This window comes from Drosophila ficusphila, unplaced genomic scaffold (genome assembly GCF_018152265.1).
Source record: "Drosophila ficusphila isolate 14025-0441.05 unplaced genomic scaffold, ASM1815226v1 contig_414, whole genome shotgun sequence".
Taxonomy (NCBI): Eukaryota; Metazoa; Arthropoda; class Insecta; order Diptera; family Drosophilidae; genus Drosophila; species Drosophila ficusphila.
The window spans coordinates 2748365-2768276 of NW_025064328.1; the positions used below are offsets into that span (position 1 = coordinate 2748365).

The 19912-nt window shown below is 44.1% G+C and overlaps 2 protein-coding genes and 1 long non-coding RNA gene across 5 annotated transcripts in view; 2 read left to right on the forward strand and 1 right to left on the reverse strand.

The window, feature by feature from the left end:
• Window positions 1-19912, reverse strand: part of LOC108094853 (irregular chiasm C-roughest protein) — a 123977-nt gene that overhangs the window by 79872 nt on the left and 24193 nt on the right. For all 3 annotated transcript variants that reach the window (XM_017195660.2, XM_017195661.2, XM_017195662.2), the window contains one exon: window positions 12720-12895. In XM_017195660.2, coding sequence (XP_017051149.1) covers window positions 12720-12777 — 58 coding nt within the window. In that variant the 5' untranslated portion in view covers window positions 12778-12895. The remainder of the gene's footprint in view (window positions 1-12719; window positions 12896-19912) is intronic.
• LOC108094858 lies at window positions 99-446 on the forward strand. The gene is made up of 2 exons (XR_001771582.1): window positions 99-214; window positions 278-446. It is a non-coding gene; the product is annotated as an uncharacterized LOC108094858 (long non-coding RNA).
• LOC108094855 (axoneme-associated protein mst101(2)) lies at window positions 2874-5528 on the forward strand. The gene is made up of 3 exons (XM_043208327.1): window positions 2874-3960; window positions 4154-4889; window positions 5213-5528. The coding sequence occupies exons 1-3, from the start codon at window positions 2939-2941 to the stop codon at window positions 5333-5335; spliced, it is 1881 nt and encodes a 626-aa protein (XP_043064262.1). The 5' UTR covers window positions 2874-2938; the 3' UTR covers window positions 5336-5528.

The following is a 19912-nucleotide window of genomic DNA, read 5'->3' on the forward strand; positions in this document are numbered from 1 at the left end:
ATCTTCGCTGTCAGTTCCCTTGTGGTAGTGCCGACATTTTTGATTTATTTGAGATACATCACTAGGCTGACTATAATCACTACCATTAAGATTTCGATATTTGCCCAAAATACAAACTTTTTGATGGACTTGTTTAATCGAAGGTGAAGCATCCGATTTGCTCAGATCGCTGGTGGGAATGTCCCAGGACATCGGAGGATCGAATAGAAAGGAGGTAAGCGATGGCTGCCGTTTAAAAAAATTGGAGTAGGAGTCATGGCTCTTGTTTCTTGGCCAGGTTCGGATAAAAGGACTATTTCCTGGACAGACAAACATGCGATGTAGCTGCGAACTTAGATATCTGCGAAACATCCCAAGGACCACGAGTGCTGCGGTTGAATCCTTCAGGGCGCTGTGATTGCTGATCAAATTTGGATGGTTGTCAATAAAAACTAAGGCCAAGTTTACGCCACAGAAGATTTTAATATAAAACTGAGCCAAATGAAAGAAATTTCATGACAACATAAAAAAAAAAAGAAAAATCTTGCTGGCTTCAAGAACAATTTTTACCGAACTCTCTTTGAGTTCGCTGCCGCTCGTGGTGAAGCTTCAGCTCATAATTCTTGAAGTTCTTCTGCATCACTGACTTAAGACAGATTTTTCTGACTCTCTACTCTTTTCTACTCTACTCCAACATCTAACATCTACCCCATGGCCTTCTACTTCTCCGTTGACTTTCCCATTACTTTTGCCTTCGACTTGTTCAACGGCAACTAAAGATTTGCAACCTTTTTTCTTGGCTGCACCCTTACTTTTAGCTTGAATTTGAACATCATGGTCAAGAGTTGTCGGCGCTATGGACCGGACAACCGTGAAAGCAGAAAGCCAGCAAATCTGGAGAACATGACTTAAATCAGCAACACACTTTTTGAAAACAATTAAACTAGGTTTTGTTAATTACTGTAGAATTCTGTTCTAAGTTGAGGTAAGACAATCAACTAAAATGTGCTGATTTTTAAATATTTAAAGCAAAAGGAAAGAACACTCTGTTGTTAAAAAAAAGTAGAGCCAGTTAAGCTCTGTAGTAAAGAAATGGGTTTAACATGTTATTTTTATGCTTAAAAAATAAACGTATGCGTTATTTTTGATGTTTTAATTTAATCGATAATAGCATTTATTGAGCTTTAAAGTTTTTTCATTATTTAGTCTATAAAATATTTGGCTTTAATGACCAAAAAACTAACATAAATACCTGAATTTTATTGAATTTGTTTTTTATAGGAATTCCATTAATTGAATTATTTAAATATTAATCCCGAAAGCATTTAGTTGACGATTTAAAACAGTTGTGGTCTCGTTTGCTAAGTGGCAAGAAGGCATGTTGCACGAGCGGGTAGAAGAGGCATGATGGAAAAGCTCGCCTTGCCGGCGTCAACAATTTTCCAATCTTTGCACAAACCTCAGAAATGACAACAACGCAGCAGAGCCACAACCACGACATAGTTACACACGCACACCCGCACACACATCCCGGCGGGGAAAGAGCCATCGGCAGACAAACACTTTTGTCGAACATAAAATCGAGCACAACTTAATTAAATGTTAAAAGCGCGACCGCAGCGCGTCTGTGGCTGTAAAAGGTGTGAAAACGAAGGGGTTGTCAGCTGGGGGTAGGGGTTTGGGCTTTTCTGGGTGGGGAGGGGGTTTGGGGGGTAACACCGTTATCATACTGAAGAAAACGCTGCTGACAGACGCTAACTTCATTTTCGGGGGACTGCTTGAAATTAGCAAACCTGTCAACTGTCAGCGGCGCGAATGTTTGTGAGTTGAAGTGCGGCCAGAAGAATGCGGGGTGGCTAAGGCTTCAGGCAAGACAATGTGCCTCACCTGTGCTTCAACACCTTGCAGTACCCCCTCATCACCCCCCTCCATCCTACAAGGAAGTTGCTCTGCGAACTTTGCAGTCTATACAGAATCCTCCAGCGCGCGCGTGTATGTGTGTGTGTGTGTGTGCGGGTGAATTATGGCATGTCTACTTCCGCCTGCCAACCCATTCCTCCCCCTCATTGCGTTGTTTGTAATTTGTTAATTTCCCGCATTTAGAAATTAATTTTCACTTCATGCGCCGCCAAGCAGACAACAGCAGACAGGTGAGTTCGAGTTCGTCGAGTTGAGTTGAGTTGGCCTACCTGGCAACACTGTCGCACATAAGTGTGCTTTAACTTTCTGCCGCACACTCACACACTCCCACACATACACACTGGCATTTCGAACTTGCACCGCAATTACGAGTGTGTGCCCCCCTTGTAACGTGCCACCTTTCAAAAAATCCAACCCAACCGCCCAACCGCCCACTGAGCTCATTGCGTATTTAAATTCCTTTATGTTGTCATTAATTTCTGCAACTTGTTCGACTGTGTCGGTGTTAATTTTTAAGCGAAAGCTCTGCCCGAGCAGTCTGCCATGTGTTTGACACGTTTACATTTTAATTGCGCACATGTGTACGGGGGAAATGCTCGTTTCATTGTTGATGCGAGCGGCGAAAATGTGAAGCGGGTGTGTGCGGTGTGTAAAACTTTAATTGCTTTATTATGTCGGCCAGCCGCGGCCAGGTGGGGAAACAGCCAGAGAAAATCCAAATCAGAGCCTACTTTCGCGAGAAATTGGGCCAAGAAACTTTAAGCCCCCGAAGGTTTTCGCTGACAAAATCTGTTAACTAATTGTAAGGTCCAAATATGAATGCTGAAATTAATTCAACTGCTTAACAGATTAACGTCTCATGAAACCAAATTTTCCAAACCTTTATAAAATTTTGATCCTCTGAAAAAATCTCAAGTAGCCGTAGGTAAATATGTAAATACTGCCTCTTTACAGTACAGACCAACCATCTAAGCCTAAATTGTCAAAATTTTATGATTTGGACAAAAAAAAATTAGTTAAATTAATTAAAAGTTAAGATATGGCGACACTGGGACGACATCTCTCACGATCTCTCGCGTACCAGCTAAAGCAGCCCAGATGGAACCGATTGTTTTTGAAGTCGCACACTAACTTGCATTCAGTATCCGTTTACCTAGGACAACCAAGGGTGTTCAGTATTAAATCCCCTGAGAACGATGGTAATCCGAATAAAAATAGAAAATCGAACGAAGTTCCTCTACCGACTAAACTACGGCCCTCTAACTCCAGGGCAGTTTTAGTCAAGGGGAGACGTAAGCTCAAGATCTCTTTGAGTTGGGACAAAATCAATGGCTGTCTGCTATATCTTTCGCATCTAAAGGCTCCCGCTTCGAACACTTCTTCTGATCCCATTTGCCTTAGCCAACAACGATCGTTTTCAAAGAAGGCAGATGAAGACCAATGTTATTGCAAAATCCTCGAAGAGGAGAACTGTGCTTTGGAGCCCTTGCCAAAAGAAGAATCTGGCAAATCATGCAATTCTTCCAGGATATCCAGGAAGCGAAAACATATGCTGGAACAGAAGAAAAAGGCGGAGGAAGCTGAATCTGCTGCGGAAGAGCAGTCGACCGAGAAGAATCTCGACGAAGCCGTTGATGAGTTGAAGCACAGTTGCATGTTGGAATCCCAGAAAAAGGACTGCGAGAAGAAGCAATACAAGGCACTCTGCGAGGCACTGAGGTCTTCGAAGTGCCAGGATGATCCGAAAACCGTAGATTCCCTCATCAAGTGCATGTTGACTGGCATAAAGAAAGCCTGTGCTGCTCACGCCCAAAAGATGGTCTGCGAGCAGAAGTACGCCAAGGAAATTGCCGAGGCAAAAGCCGCCAAGAAGGAAAAAGAGAAAAGAGAAGGAAAGAAACTAGACTGTGCAAAACTCAGAGAGAAAGCCGAAACCGGCAACTTGAGTAAGGCCGAAAAGAAAAAGAAGAAGGAAGAAGACGAGCTCAAGCGAATTCTTCAAGAAATAAAGGACACCTGCAAAAAGCAGCGAGAAGAAGCTGAACAAAAGCAGAAATGTGAGTTGGCTGAGAGGGTGAAGAAATGCGAAGAAGCCACGCAGAAGAAGAAGGCCGAAGAAGCTGAGCAAAAAAAGAAATGCGAAGAAGCTGAGTTTAAAAAGAAATGTGAGGCAGCCGAGAAAGAAAAGAAATGCAAGGAAGCTGCTGCCAAAAAGAAATGCGAAGAAGCTGCTGCCAAAAAGAAATGTGAAGAGGCAGCTGCAAAAAAAGAAATGCGAGGAAGCTGCTGCCAAAAAGAAATGCGAAGAAGCTGCAGCCAAGAAAAAATGTGAAGAGGCAGCGACAAAAAAGAAATGTGAGGAAGCTGCGAAAAAAAAGAAATGTGAGGAAGAAGCTGCTAAGAAGAAATGTGAAGAAGCAGCTGCCAAAAAGAAATGCGAAGAGGCAGCGAAAAAAAAGAAATGTGAGGAAGAAGCTTCCAAGAAGAAATGTGAAGAAGCAGCGAAAAAAAAGAAATGTGAGGAAGAAGCTGCCAAGAAAAAATGTGACGATGCAGCGGCAAAAAAGAAATGCGATGAAGCAGCTGCCAAAAAGAAATGCGAAGAGTCCGCAGCCAAGAAGAAATGTGAAGAGGCAGCGGCAAAAAAGAAATGCGAGGAAGAGGCCGCTAAGAAGAAATGTGAAGAGGAAGCGGGCAAAAAGAAATGCGAAGAGGCAGCGAAAAAAAAGAAATGTGAGGAAGAAGCCGCTAAGAAGAAATGTGAAGAAGCAGCTGCCAAAAAGAAATGCGAAGAGGAAGCGAAAAAAAAGAAATGTGCGGAAGAAGCCGCTAAGAAGAAATGTGAAGAAGCAGCTGCTAACAAGAAATGTGAAGAGGCAGCGAAAAAAAAGAAATGTGAGGATGAATCCGCTAAGAAGAAATGTGAAGAAGCGGCTGCCAAAAAGAAATGCGAAGAGGCAGCGAAGAAAAAGAAATGTGAGGAAGAAGCTGCTAAGAAGAAATGCGAAGAAGCAGCTGCAAAGAAAAAATGTGAAGAGGCAGCGGCAAAAAGAAATGCGAGGAAGCAGCTGCCAAAAAGAAATGCGAAGAAGCCGCGGCCAAGAAAAAGTGTGAAGAGGAAGCGGCAAAAAAGAAATGCGAGAAACAGCAAATAAAAAAGAAATGCGAAGAAGCTGCAGCCAAGAAGAAATGTGAAGAAGAAGCAGCCAAGAAGAAATGCGAAGAAGCTGCGGCCAAGAAGAAATGTGAAGCAGAAGAAGTTAAGAATAAGTGCTTGAAGGCCGAGCAGTTGAAGAATTGTCTAGCGGCCGAGGAGAAGAAGAACTGTCCAGAAGAGATAAAGAAAGAGTGTGAACTTGCTGATTTTAAGAAGAGATGCGAAGAAGTAAAAAAAAAATTAAACGAGCAGAATTGTGAAGAAAAGAAAGACAAATAGGTAGCCATTTTAAAGGACATGCTTCCGGAGACGTGGAGATGGAGTCCCAGGACGAGGGCTAGTTGATTGCTTTATTATCTTTTATTACTTACGTTCCGAAATTAACAAAATGTAATACTGAAATCAGACAGAATCTCTGCATCAAGTCGAATCCATATCAAACCACCAATCCAAATACACCTTTTGATAGAGACTGCCTAGTGTTGGTCTCTAATTCCGGTTGGTGTCAACACAGAGGCCTTAAAGCTGCTGAAGACTGGCTGGATAAACCACTATTGTCTCGGTCGGGGAAATGCCAACAGACCCGCTAAGTACAGACTTTGCTGAGGGACAATGGTGATGAAGAGCGAGTCGAGTCGAGTCGAGTCGGCGAGGCCGGCAAACAATTGTGCCCGCTTGTCTTGTTTATTGTCATCCATCATGCCAAGGCCTCCGGTGGTTGGGGAGATCGTCTTCGAGCCCTACGATTTGTGGCTACAAGCCAGCAAGGTGGCTAGGTGGCAAAACAGGAGACGGTAGATGGTAGATGGCAGATGGGAGCTTAACGAGCGGAGTTTACTCATTTCAGTCTCGGCGATTCAAGCTGAACAGAGTAGAGTATAGTAGAGTAGAGTAGAGTAGGGCCTCATCCCAGTCTCGGCCTCATTTAGACGTTTTGCTGCGCATTTGCCATTGTCAACTATTCTGCTACCCATCTCCGTTGCTCTTGTAACATTTCCACAACGTTTTTTTTTCCTCGGTTGCCGTTGCTGTTGCTGCTGATTGTTGCACAAGGATTTGTCAAGGATAAAACACTCGAGGGCAGCCAGTCGACATTGTGGTCGTTGTCGTCACCGGCGCTCCTTCATCATGGTTACGATTATGATTATGTAGCGACAGTTGTCCTGGCTCGGCTGAATGACATTCGGTGCTCGGGGTCCTTTCACACGTGCCGCTATGCAATGGTTATTGATTTTCCGTAAGGAAAATGCATCCGAATGCGATGCTAAGTGCAGTCCGTGTGGCCTTGCAGCTTCCCAGGACATTGCACTGCGAACTTAAGTGAGAGTGGGTAAAAACTATGCTTTTAAGCCGGCAGCAAAATCCATTAACCTAGTTAAACAATATTAAACATAATCTTGCTCTTAAATAACATATCTTAAAGCAGCATTTAGAAAAGTTATGTTATCTTGATCATAGTGAGCATTATTTATCCAACCTACAATCTTGTAAGGATTTTTCCCCAGTGCAGGCGGATGCTTTACAATGCAGGTTGGATAAAAGCTTTTTAAAGCATTTTCCATATCTGCAATTGGCGACCTTGGGGCTTACACGCTCCATATTTGAGTTCATCTATTTACCCTGGCAAGCGTAGAGCGCTTTTTCAGTGTCCCCAATTTTGCTATTTGCGACAACCCAAATTCGTTTGCCAAACACATTTCACCCGCCAAATGCCAAATGCAAAGCAGGCAGCCAGAAACTGCGGTTGCCAAATTATATGCAACTGCGGTGGCGTGGGCGTGGCATGCGGTTAGTTAAACAAAAATGCCATGCTCCAAAAAAAAAAAAAAAATAACAAAAAAAAAGAGAAGGAAGGAAGAAAACTGGGTCAGAAACCGAGGGGGAAACTGTCACAACGCCAGACGCATTAAAGCCAAATTACATCGATGCAAGAAACCTGAAACAGCCCGCAACAGTCAAAGTTCAACATTGGCAACGTGAAACATACTATATACTGTACTATACTTCACTACAACATTGTCTCAAACACTCGACAAAGTTTCGTTTTCACTTTGGTTGTTGCCAGCGATTTTTGCCGTTTTTCGTTGTCGTTGTTGCTGTCGTTGTTGCTGTTGTCAACTTCCGGCGGTCCCACCTGTTCCGCCTGATTGTTCTCGGTGCTCCGGTGCTCCCTCGTCATGAAAGGTTAATGACGGCTGCTGTCAGCGCCGAAGGTCACATCTAACACTGAGCACACCACCCACCCACCGCCTGCCGCCCACTGGGTGGCTGAAACATTGTGGGGTCAAGCATGCAGCAGGTAAAACTTTCGCTCCCCAGGACCAAAACTCCAGAGTCCTGTGCTGAATAGCAGGTTCAGGGGGGGCTTGGGGGACTTCGGGGGTAGCAGAGCGTAAAAGTTAAATGAAACGAAACACGTTAATGGCCTCCAAGGAGGGAGGGGGATGAGAGGGCGGAGGGTTGGGGGATATCCTGAAAGGTGAGAGGGTGTCCTGTTAAAGCCACGCTCCGTGGAAAGTGAAATCGCCGGCTCGGCAAGCTGGCAGTGCTGGCCAAGAGCCATGTAATAAAATGATATCGTTGGCTTAGTTAAGTAGCAATAAGCTGAAAAAGGTAGCCCGAAATTCGTTGGGCGCCACCACCTCTCAATCACAGCGCTTCTCAGGTTGATATTAAGTTATTTAGGCTATTTAGACGCCGAGTGAAGACCTCTTCGGTCTTCTCAACTGGGTCATTAAGGGCGAATTACGGTATATTAGGTTACCTTTACCGGGGGACTGTGCCGGAAATTTACCAGAACTTTCCCAACTTTCACCGTCCGCTTTTCACAAAATTTCACTACAGCTAATAGTGCTGCTAATTAACATCCTTTAAGCTGTGGACCTTGGAAAATCCCTCGCTTAAAGCTATTCGATTTTCCTTGGCTACACCAAAACTTGCGCTCAATTGTTAAAGCACACAAAGAAAACGGCGCCAAGGATTCGAAGGACGGAGGAACAGCCCGAAAAAAAAAAAACGGAAAAGTACAAGGAATTATGTATCACTTCGTTACGACTTACTTCCACTTAATTTATTTTCACTTGCTTTTACCAGCAAAGGGCGAGCCAAGGAAAAGCCGAGCGGATGGGACGGCAACTTTGTCTGAGCCTCGGAAAACGAAAGAAGTCGAAAAGCAGAAGGAATTGTACATTATACAGTTGGTCAATAAAGTCGGCACACATCCAGGGCTTAAAAAAAGGTGATATATATTTCATTTATGTGAGATATTCTCTCCAAGATAACGCCACACAAAAAATGCGAAGTTGAGTGCATTAATTGGGTTTATTTTCGCTCCCTTATTGGACTCATGGTAAATTGATATTCTTGGCCTTATAAATACACACAAAAAATACTTCTGATCTTTGTGATATTATTCATTAAGTGAGATTTTAACAATAAACTGGTAATTAAATTTTAATGAATGTATTATTGCAGATTACTCTAATTTATTTATAGTTCAACTATTGAATTGAAAGCATTTGATTAAGGTTATCGAATTCTTCAATTTTTGGGTAACACCGCTCAATTGTAACCAAAACTTCGTGCTCTCACTGTGCGGTCTTGGCCAAAAGACGACAGGGCCCGCAGGCGTTGGCCAACAACTGGCAACAACTTTAGACGGGCTTCCCGTCTGTCTGCGAAAAGCATTTGACTTTGCATTTGTCTGCAACTGCAGGTTGCATCGCTTTCGGCCTTCACACCTTTTGTTGGCCTGCTGCTGCCCCCATTGGCCGTTTTCCATTTTCCATTTACCAATTTGGCCATTGCCGCCGCTGCTTGGGCTTCGGAAAACGCCTTTCGAGTGGCCGGCGCATTAATTCTCAGGTGTGCAATTTAGTGTGCGGCCAATTTTGGTCGGTCTGGACAGGAAGAGGAAGCCCAGTAGCGTCTGTTACGTGTTGACCACACGAAGGGGTTTTCTTTTTGCCCCCGCCCTTTTTTTTCTTTTTTGAGGGGATTTCAAGGGGGCTTTCCCAGGGGTCAAGAGGGTGAGCTTGAAATGTTAGGAAATTTTAAACGGAAGTTCGCGTTTTCTGCCCTTTGCAGCTCTTATTGTTAGCCACGTTTCCGCTTTTCTGGTATTTTTGGCCTCTCGTTCCGCGATCCGTGCACATTTCCGGCTAAAAACAACAGGGCTTAAAGAGCTGCCTCGCCTGCTGGCTTTGCCACATTTTTGGACTCACGTCTTTAACAAAAACTTCTGCTGGAAACTTTACGCGAAACTTTTCAATGGACTACATTTGCTATGCCATGTTTAACAGCACGAAAAAAAAATGACAGCGTAGAAGGTTAAGACGAGAACTATGGACAGCAAAATGGCGCCGGCTATAATTTTCAGAGCACGACAAAAGCGGTGAAGAAAGGAAAAATAAATGTATAAGGAGCGGACAACTTGAAAAACTTTTAATAATTGCATTTTGCGCAGTGGCGACGGCGGCAGCAGCATCGACTTCAACTGGCTCACATAATAAACTCCGCCACCCACCGCAAGGCCATTGAAAAACACCCAGTGCAACTTGTGCATCGACACCCGAACAACAAGACAATCAGCTAAGAGATACTCGCCGGCCAAAAGGGAGAACCGGCGATGACTGGGCCACAAAAATAACCGAAAAGTAATTCGCCCACAAAAGTAAACTTGAGCGTACAAAAGTCGAGTTTTAAAATAAACTTGCAGCCAGGCAGCCGCAGCCAGCTAGCTAGCTGGCTCTATTTTTCTTTCCATCGGATCGCCAGGGAGCGGAGTTGGTTAGCGAATAGACAAAAGTCGGGGGCGCCACTTGAGGCACAAAAGGCGCATTTTCAATGAAAGAAAAGTGGCTAACTAAGTCGCCGACTTGGCAGCTTCCCTGCCGCACCACTCATCTCCATTCCCGTCGACATCATCAGTGCCGCAGTTTCGAGGGTCTCAAGAGCCGCTATCCCCTCCCCCTCCCCACCCTTTCTCCCTTTTTCCTGGCCAAGAAATATGGCTTGCGGTTGCTGCTCTCGCAAAATCGGTAACATCAGAAATTTAAGCAGCTAAGAAAAAACTATTTTTGCCGTCTACGGAGATAAGATCTGGGTAAATTTGGGTTACTCCATGGACTACTTTTGAGTAGGCGAATTAATCTGAAAGTGAAACAAACCCAAAATGTAACGAGAACTTGAAATTAATATATTCTACAAATTCTTTAATCCACCTGTTTCACAAATCCTCTCAACTTCTTTCTAATTTTAAGGAACTAATGAGTAATTTTCTACGATTTTGTGATCTGTCAAGGTTTGTCAAAGACCTTTATTGATGTTGAAAATTAAGATTTTTATTTGAAAAGATTTTTGTAGCACCCTGATAGTAAATATTTAAGAGCCTACAAAGTACAATCTGTTCCAAAGCACTAGACTTGATATTGAAATAAAAACGAGCGTAAAACAACATGGTACAGCACTAATAACCTACAAGTGCCCATGAAACAGGTCAATAATCCACGGAATGTGGCAGATCATCGTCTGATTTCATCACCGCCCTGTAATAAAATGCGTCCCACTTTATTAAATATGAAATACGCCCCGTCGCCGATGTCTCCTTGTTTTCGCAAGCGGCAAATAGGAGTCGAGGGTCCTTTTGCATGGACAGCACGTAGCAAACGCAGTACGCTTAAATACATGAGATAGAATGCCGGACATTAAGTATCCGGGGATTGGAGGGGGTGTAGGGGAAAACTCCCTGGTATCCAAGGTGAAATTCCAAAACGGAAAACGGCTATACAACGTACTCTGTATATATGTATGTATATCTAGCAAATTTCATGCTCAACTTGCGTGTGTCAAAAATGCGAAATTGAAATGCTTTAAAATTTAACATTTCTACCCGGTTCACATCAAATTAAGGGTAAGATGCAGCTGCCAGGATGCGGATGCGGATGCGGATGCGGCAAGGACTCCGATCCGTGTTGGTGGGCAAACATTTTTATGCAAAAATATTTTGCATGTCACTCCCATCTGCGAGGACTTCGAAGGGGGTCGGTGGCGTGTAGCCGGGGTCTGTGTATTTGCCACAGACTTTTGCATGCATAACAAGTCAGCGAAGCGGACGGACGGACAAGCAAACAGAGCAAAAAATGGCCAAAAGGGATGCAGAGGGGGAAGGGTAGGTGGAAAATCGTGGAAGGAAAAGACACGCGCACACACACACTCCACACACACACTGGCAGACAGACAAGAAGGAAAAGGCATCGCCGGCAGCAGGAAGCGCATACAAAACTTTAGCGGCAACCGGTCGCATTTCGTAATCTTTGCAAATAAACGCGTGAAATTCCAAGGCGCACCACAGTGGGGCATGTGGGGCATGCGGTGCCTGGGCGGCGGGTGGCGGTGCACTAGTGGTGCGGGCGTGGTGTTGCCACAGTCGCCAGTTGGCCGACATGTGCGCGCCATTTTTGGCATACAGCTCACACGCGAAATTGCGCATGCAGATTAAAATTCTTGAACGCGCATTTCCGTTTCCGTTCGCTGTGTGTGTGTGTGTGTGAGTGTGTTTGAATGTCTGCGTGCGAACTGTCGGGGAAAATGCCGGGCATTTTCTTTGCCTTTGCAGTGAGGGAGTGCTTGAATTTCCACTTCAGTTCGGTTTTCACTGTACGCGTGTGTGTGGGTGGGTGTGCGTGTGTGTGTGTGTTTGCAGTGCTGATTGCAACCTTGAAGTGACCCCGCGCTGAATGAAGTCGTGAGCGGTTGGGAATACTCAATAAAATTTGTATCGGATGCGACAGCTTGTTAGGGATTTTGGGGGAATTTTATTTCGATTTGCTAACATGCTTACCAAAATCAAATGTTGTTCAAGAGCTGCATGGACAAAATACCAAAGTAACCAATGCATTTGTGAGTTTTAGATTTCACATTTATCATTTGCCACATAAAGTAACAGATGACCCATTAAAAGAAAGAAAATTCGTGATTTTAGCCGTGAAACAAAATACAGTTCAGCCAGAAAAACAAATACGAAAAAATGAATCACAATGCTGCATATTACTCATACGCCGCATGGACCCAATAGACATTGACAATGGCATATTACTCATTGCATTAGAGAGGAATTTCGAGCAGGAGGGGGGTTGGATTTTCCTTATTTACAGACCATTGCCATTGATATGCAGGACCTGTTTTTCGTTGCCCGTAGGATGCCAGAAACCAGAAAACGCCCAGGGTCAGCTTTCTTCGGCTTTTTTCCTCCAATTTGGCCCCCAAAACGCACATCAAATAAAAGAAATGGCTTTGTTTGCTGCATGTGGCATAGAATATCAAGCTGATAAGGGGATGGGAAGCGGATCCCAAGGATGCCAACAAGGATGTTAGGATGGGAATGGTGGTAAGCTGGTGTGCTGGCGCATAAATAATGTGACCTGCCTGACTGCGATTATCTGTGAACTATTTTTCACACGTTGCCGGCATACAAAGTGGTCCATTCTCTCTGCCCCGGCAATATATGAGCTCCTTGGCCTGCTGAGGCCACTTGGCCCATTCATTTCAACATCCTGCACACACACACACACTCACACTTACAAACAGGACCGTAAAAAACATATGTGAGTGGGGATTTGCTATAGTTTTTGTTGTTTTTTTTTCTGGCCTGTCGGCTACTTACATTGTACTGAAATAATGAACAATAATATCCAGAGGCGTCGATCGAATGTCGGTCTCATGACTTCATCACTTATCCAGGAATTCGTTGGTATGGATTTTCCTATTCGACTTCGGCTTTTTTCCGTCCGAAACCGCTCAGCTTTCAGGTTGGCACATGTGTACTATTTGTAGAGGAATCTGCAAAAAGGAGATCTAATTAGAATGGCGAGCAACGGAAATGTTTTAAGCCAATTAAACGGCAGGATGGGTAACGGTGGTAAGGTGAAAGGGAAAAAATCTAACAACTGTTTGCACATGAAATTAATTAATTTTCCACAAAAACTTTGTTGCATAACGTTAGGCGGATTAACTGGATGGAGGAGGACACACACACTGGATAGAGACATCAGGCGGCAACATTTTCGACAGCATTCTGTCTGCAGTGTTTGGAGTGCTGGGCAAACAAAAGGGACGACAACGAATGTGGGGAGGGGTGAAAGGGGAAGGGGAAGAGGAAGAGGGGCGACTGTGGCGACTCGGACTGCACAAAGCGTGCGCATACTTTTAGCCAGCACTGTGACGGGGGCTTGGGTGGCTTTCGGGTGGGCGACACAGGGCAAACAAAATTAGCAGCAAAGCTGACGGAGCTGTTAACGAATTGACGTTGCCAGGACTCCCAGGACTACCAGGATCCCACCACCACCACCACCTTCACCACCCACCCACTCATAACTGTCGTCGGAGCGACGACGAGTGGGCCTCGATTATGCATATGTGGAAATCTGTAGGAGGACTGAAGAATCTGAACCCAATCAAAAGTCCGTTACAAAGTTGTCCGACAAGGGCTTACCAATTTGCAGTTGTTTGGCTCTTCTCGACCTCGGCTTATTTGCCGGACACAAAGGTTTCGATTTACATCGAAAGCAATTTCGAGTACGAAATATACAGGCGCATACACAGAACAAGGGGTGTGGGTGTTGCCTTGTGGAAAGCACTGTATGCAGTGTAAACTAATGCAACTCAACGGAATATGCTTGTGCGGCAGCAAACAGTGGGTGCAACAACTATGCGGCCATTGCAGCACAACAATGACAGCATTGGGCAAACATATCACGCGATCAATTTGTCAAACAAGCTGCAGCGGCAACATCAGCTGCAACAGCAGCAACATCAACAACATCGGCAGCAGCAGCAGCAACAGCAGCAGCAACAAAGCCAGTAAAATCAGCAATAAGAGCAGCAGAAGCAACAACAGCAACAGCAGCAACAACAACTGGTAACCCCGACAGCAACAACATTTGACCCCTGAGCAACATAAATGAAGGCAAACGCCGCCATGGGGAATACACAGGGGTAAGGGAGGGGGTGTGCGGTATACCCCCGCCATTGTGGCCCACAAAATTGACAGCAACAGCAGCGACATTTGACGCACATCATCAATATGTGACTCTGCATGCAAACGGCCCCCTCCGAAAACCCCATTCCCGGTATCCCATGACATGTCGCACAGCTGTCATTATGCCAGGCCAACAAAACGAAGCCCACTGACAAACTATTACATGACGATTGTATGTTAACAGAAGCGCACAACAGCACAAAAAAAATAAAAGGACAAAACGAAGCAGGTCAAGAACCAACTTATCGGACAACAGCAAATGCATTGAAGGTCCCCTGACTTTTCCTTTGTCAAATAAATCAAGCATATGGTGGGAAAACCATTAAGGACAGGTGCCGTCCCCACTAGTTCTCCACATTTCCAGCACGTTTCCCCAGCGAAATACTTAAAAGCCGGTGTGCCCCCTTATTTATGGTCGAAATGTGAAGTGGTCTTTGGTTTATGGCCTTTAAAATGGCCCAGGATAAAGGAGAGAAACCGAAAGTAGGTCCCTAAAAAACTGAAGCAACTTTTGCTTTAAACCTCCTGAATTTAAATGAGTAATATCTATGAATATTATCATATATTTATATAAACCCAATATAAAAGGCAACAACTATGTAAATTCAAAACTTTTCACAACACTTTTCTGACCCAGTGAACTAACCACTGACTGGCTTTCACTTCATTGAACAAATCAATAATCGAGCGAAGCCAAATCCCCGATAAACTGTTGAGTAATTAGAAAATGCCAATTATAAGTGTTATTTCGAGCGCTGTGCAAACCAATTAGAATAAAAGCAAAACTGGAACTAAAGAGGTTACAGCAACTGCCATTTTAATCGCCGCAATTTTAAAGCCATCATCAGCTAGCTCATGATGCGATGCCAGCGATACATAAACAATAAAAGCCAATGGTATGTAAATTTTACCAATTTACCGCAACAATGCAAACGATCCCGGAAAATTGTTAGACAGACTGGCTGGCTAAGGGGTGAATTCGGATGAAATCATTTCGTTTAGTTTCGTTTCGTTGCGAGCTTTGTGAAACTGCAAATGTGTTGCAGACGAACATTTCTGGTTAACCGCAAAACATCAGGCAATAGAGGCGAAAACAGTTGGGCAAACGCAAATTAAATTTACAAAACCGAAAACGGAACCATTCATTGGCAAGTTCATTTGCAGCTTGAATTTTTATCACATTTCGAATGCGCTCGCCTTGGAAAATTCATTTTCATTCCCATTGACAACTTTCCGCAATAATTGACGGGGGTGAAAAACAATAAAGCTGTGTGCCATCCATCTGCGGTGGCTTTATTGATGGCAAATGAATTGCCAGTGGGCGGAGCTGAAAAATAAATAAAGATAAACAGAGAGGCGGGAGAATAGTCTTAATTTTTCACTCCGCCATGGTTGAATTAATATGCGTAATTAAATTTTTCGGTCCTTGTATTTGCTTTTAATTTCGCAACTTTTAATTGCATTTGCGCTGGGCAAACATCAAATGAATCTAATGCATTCCATTATTGCAGATTATTCCGATTTGCGGTGATTTATTTTTGAGCTGTGAATCCTTTAAACAAAACAAACAAAAAAAATCACTTTAAAAGGTATCTGCGGAAAAACTTTAAATTGCCAGTTAAAGTTTAGTGATTTCCCACCTGGCCAAATCGACACCTGGATCCTTTTCACTCGCCCAGCTGACACTTGTAGGTGGCCTTAATCAAAGGCTACACTAAGCTGCCGCTCAGGATAATGGGAATGGGATTCGGGGAAGGACAAAAAGTAGCTGGGGCCTGGGACCCGGACAAATGCAAAGTTAAACAACTTCGACAGTGTTGCCGCACAGTTCATTGTTTGGAAGGCGAAAAAGGGCGGGGATGGGATGGCCCCCATCCTCCTTTCACTATCACAATTTCCACATCGACGCGCTGCGCTTTCCCTTCGCACCACTTGAGCAAATTTTTCTTTGTCTTTTGCATGCCCTTTCCCATTTTCCGCCTTTCCACCGACAACATGACTTATGTGGCTTGGAGCGAAACAAATGTGGAAAGCACAAAAGTCAACATATTGAATAATGATTGGTAGGCGAAAACCGAGCCCTCCTCCCCGAATGGGAAAGAAAGTTAGAAATGGCTTTCCCCGCTTTCTCCCTCTAGTCCTTTGTCTGTTTTTCTTTTTTGCCCCCTGCATAATCATAGGCGATAAATTTTTGCAGCAAAAAAATTAATGATGCGAATTTCGTTGTTGCTGGTGTTTTGCTTTGCCTTTATAGTCTTTCTGAAATTTAATCGAATTTTATAACTTTTCGCATGTGTAATCGATAAGCTTGTCCGATAAATACTTCCTTCCCAGTTGATTGATAATGCCAAGCGGCTTACAAGCTCCTCCCATTTTGAAAGGGGATTTGTGATTAATTGGATTAGGGCAGGGAAATTTAGTAAAACTAAAGCCCAGCTTTAAGTTTACTTTCGAATGGGCCAGCACAAAGGCAGATGAATGCCAAGTCAAGTCGCCAGACGGGCCAACTCAAGACAATGGACAGCAGGCAACTGGCATTTTGCCATGTGGGTTACCTGGAAACTAGAAGAATCACTCTCGAAGAATGTCATTCGATTAGGGCGGAGTGCCATGGAAGCCCCATTCATTCGATGGCATATGGCCGAGGAGGCCGCAAAGGGAAGCCAGAGAACGTCAAAAAACAATCAAGCGACTAAATTGAAGTCAACAACTAGTTGCAGACAAGTTTACTTTGAAATGACACACGAAGAAAATGGGAAAGTTCAGGGAAGCTAAATAATTGTTGAAAGGGTTTCACAAAAATATCAAAATTCTGTAGAATGCGGTTAACAATTTAACCCATAAATATTGTAACGAAATAAAAGTTTAATAAAATATTTAACAGCTTTTAAACCCGCATAGTAAACTTAAAATTTGTACATAAAACCTATTTGGCCTTTAAATTTTCTTTATAGTTTCACAAACAATGCACCTCGTTAAATTGAAGCCTTAAAAGCGCAGCACAAATAAATTTCTCGTAAACTATAGCCATGAAAAGAATCCAATTACCTGCCATAAATTCTCAATAAATTTTTAAGGCAGCCGATAACCCCCGGTGATGATAACCAAATACCTTCCTTCGTATTTATGCATTCAATCATATCAACTTCTCTTAACGACTCTCAGTAAACTTGAATGTGGGGCAACTTTTTATCTGCGGGCGAGCCTGAATAAACTCGAAGGGCTCGATCGAAAATCAAATTAAAATTTCATGCTTTAACATTGTGTTCCAATTACTGTCGCAAACAATTTATATACGCATGCCGTTCCGTGGAGCGGGAAGACCTCGTAGTGCCGTACCAGAATCCCGAACCCAGGCCAAGAGCCATTTTTCAACCCAAAACTTTTCCCGTCGCCGGGAGGATGGAGTATACTGAATATAGAATATGGGAAATGGGAAATGGGAAATGGGCGGCGGGCAGGGCAACCCAATTCGGGCTGCCAATGCCAAACGGGTCGTTGTTATGTCATGAAAAATGCATTTTTCAGTACACAATAATAATATATGTAACACAATAAATTGCGAAACGCAAAAAACGAGATGAAGGGAATGAAGAAGCGGGGGAGCTGGTGGAAAATGTTATAAAATTGTTATCGAGCGCATAATAGCAAATGTTGCAAAATAACTTTTGACAAAGTGCACTCAATATCACACAAGAGGCAGCTGAAGGACCTCCAATGAGAGTGTGAGATTGTGTGAGTGCAAGAGTGTAAGAGTGTGTGTGTGCAAGTGACTGGCACAATGAAAAATCACAGAATGCAAAGGCAGCAAAATTGCAGGCGAGAGTTTGTATTAGGAAAGAAATAAAAGCCATGGCCCATGGGAACTTCGGCACACATAAATTGACACAGTTCGATGAAAAGTCAAGGCGATCATTGGATTCGCTCAGCTTGAAAATGATACCCTCCTCCCCTAAGCCGGGAAAAAAGCCAGGGAAAACTCAAATTAAACTCCCGCACCGCCAACATTCTCTCGTCATCGCCTTTTTCCAGGGTTTTCCTGCCGCCGTCTGTCAAGTCGTGGACGTGTAAACCAAATTACGGCAACACATATGCCGCAAAATATGCAACAATTTGGAGCAGCAGCAAGGCAGAGAGAGTGGAAAAAAGTGGAAAAACGGAAAATCCCAGCGAACGTTTTTTCCGTGGGCGGGCGGAAAAAAGGGGCACAAAAAATTACACTACATAACTTTAGGCGTTTTCCCCAGCAACTTTAAGGGACTGCCTCGGGACGAGGCGGGGCTTTTGGGGCACGTGGCATGTCTGTTGCATGCCTGTTTTCGCCCCAAAACAATGGCTTGCATATGTGGCGCCCAAAGTTATGCGAACTGATGGTCGAGGAAAGGGGGTGGGTGGAAAAAGGGGGAAACTTTAACCCGTGCGAGGAGCAGAATGCAACTATTAGTTGCACATAGCTGGGCAGCGGCGACAAATTTCCCGGCTAGTCACTAGGCCATTGTGTTGACAAGCCCGAAAATCGGGTCAGTAGTAAATCAACAAAACAACTCGCCCCGCCGGCGAACAATGGCAATCATTGTTCTGCGGCTGGTGAAAAATGCATGGTGCATAGTTTTAGAACCCCGTTGATTGCCTGCACATCGAAAATGTGCATGCATACGAGTGCGGAAAATTCGCATTTATTTCTCGGTTTGGCGAGTGGAAAACCAAATGTAATGAATCGATGAGCGCCAAAGCCAATCGTCGAAAATAAACGAAAGGCAATATGAAATCATATCCGGGCAGGCCATCGAATCCTCGGAGGTTTTCGAAACAATTGCCTTTTAAATTATACAACATTATTCGCTGGCAAATTAACAGTTTACTTGATGGGATTAGCTATGCAATAAATTGTATAGTTTATCCTTAGAATTGATTTCAAATTTTTAAGTGCTGGTATTTCTGATATTTAATACAGGCTTATCCATAATCGGGTCATAAAACCCAGCAATGAATGAAAATATGTGCAACGTGGCCTACTTTAAGTCTGGAAAATTTCATGCTTAAAGGCTTTTGGAATTTCTGGAAAACCACGTGCCGACAGTAAGGCCACATAACTATTTTATATCCTGTTAAATACCCCGCGGCATTCCACTTCAATCCGCAATTCGTGTCCCTCCTCGTGATAAGAAAGCATTTTTGAGGAACTTTTAATGGCGTCCAAACGCAACTGACGTTAATGGGTTACATTAAGTGCTGCCTTAAAGCCCACATGCCAACATCAGCTATCAGCGCTTCCGTGCACACTTGAGTTCACACACAAAAAGAGGGGTCTCCGATTGAAAGCTGGCTGGGGGGAGGGGTTCACGGGGTCAGGGGTCAGGGTTCAGAGGCGGAGACGGAGACAGCGAAGCCCTCGGCGGGAAAGTCCCGACTGGCGACTGGCGATTAATCAATAACCACTCAGCGGTTGGAGCAACCGATTTAATGGACACGAAATGATGATGCCGCCCGCTGTCTGCATTTTGCCAAGAGACAGAGAGAGAGCGAGAGAGAGAGGGAGAGCGAGCGGACTTGGCTGCATTAAATTCGCCAGAGGCTACTTTTAGGCGCCGGCCGCGATGCCAGGCAATGGCAGTTTGTAATGAAAACGAGGCCAAATGCAGGCTGCCCGGGAATCTGGCCCCTTTCAGCGTGCAACAAGAATTTCTCATTTGGGTTTCGATTATGGGTGGGCCTCACAGAAATTGAGATGGAGAGCGGAGGTTGGGTATCGCTATTTCGGCCATTAGGCGATACGCACTTTTGGCGGCGAGTGCAGTTTCAGGTCACTAAACTCTGCC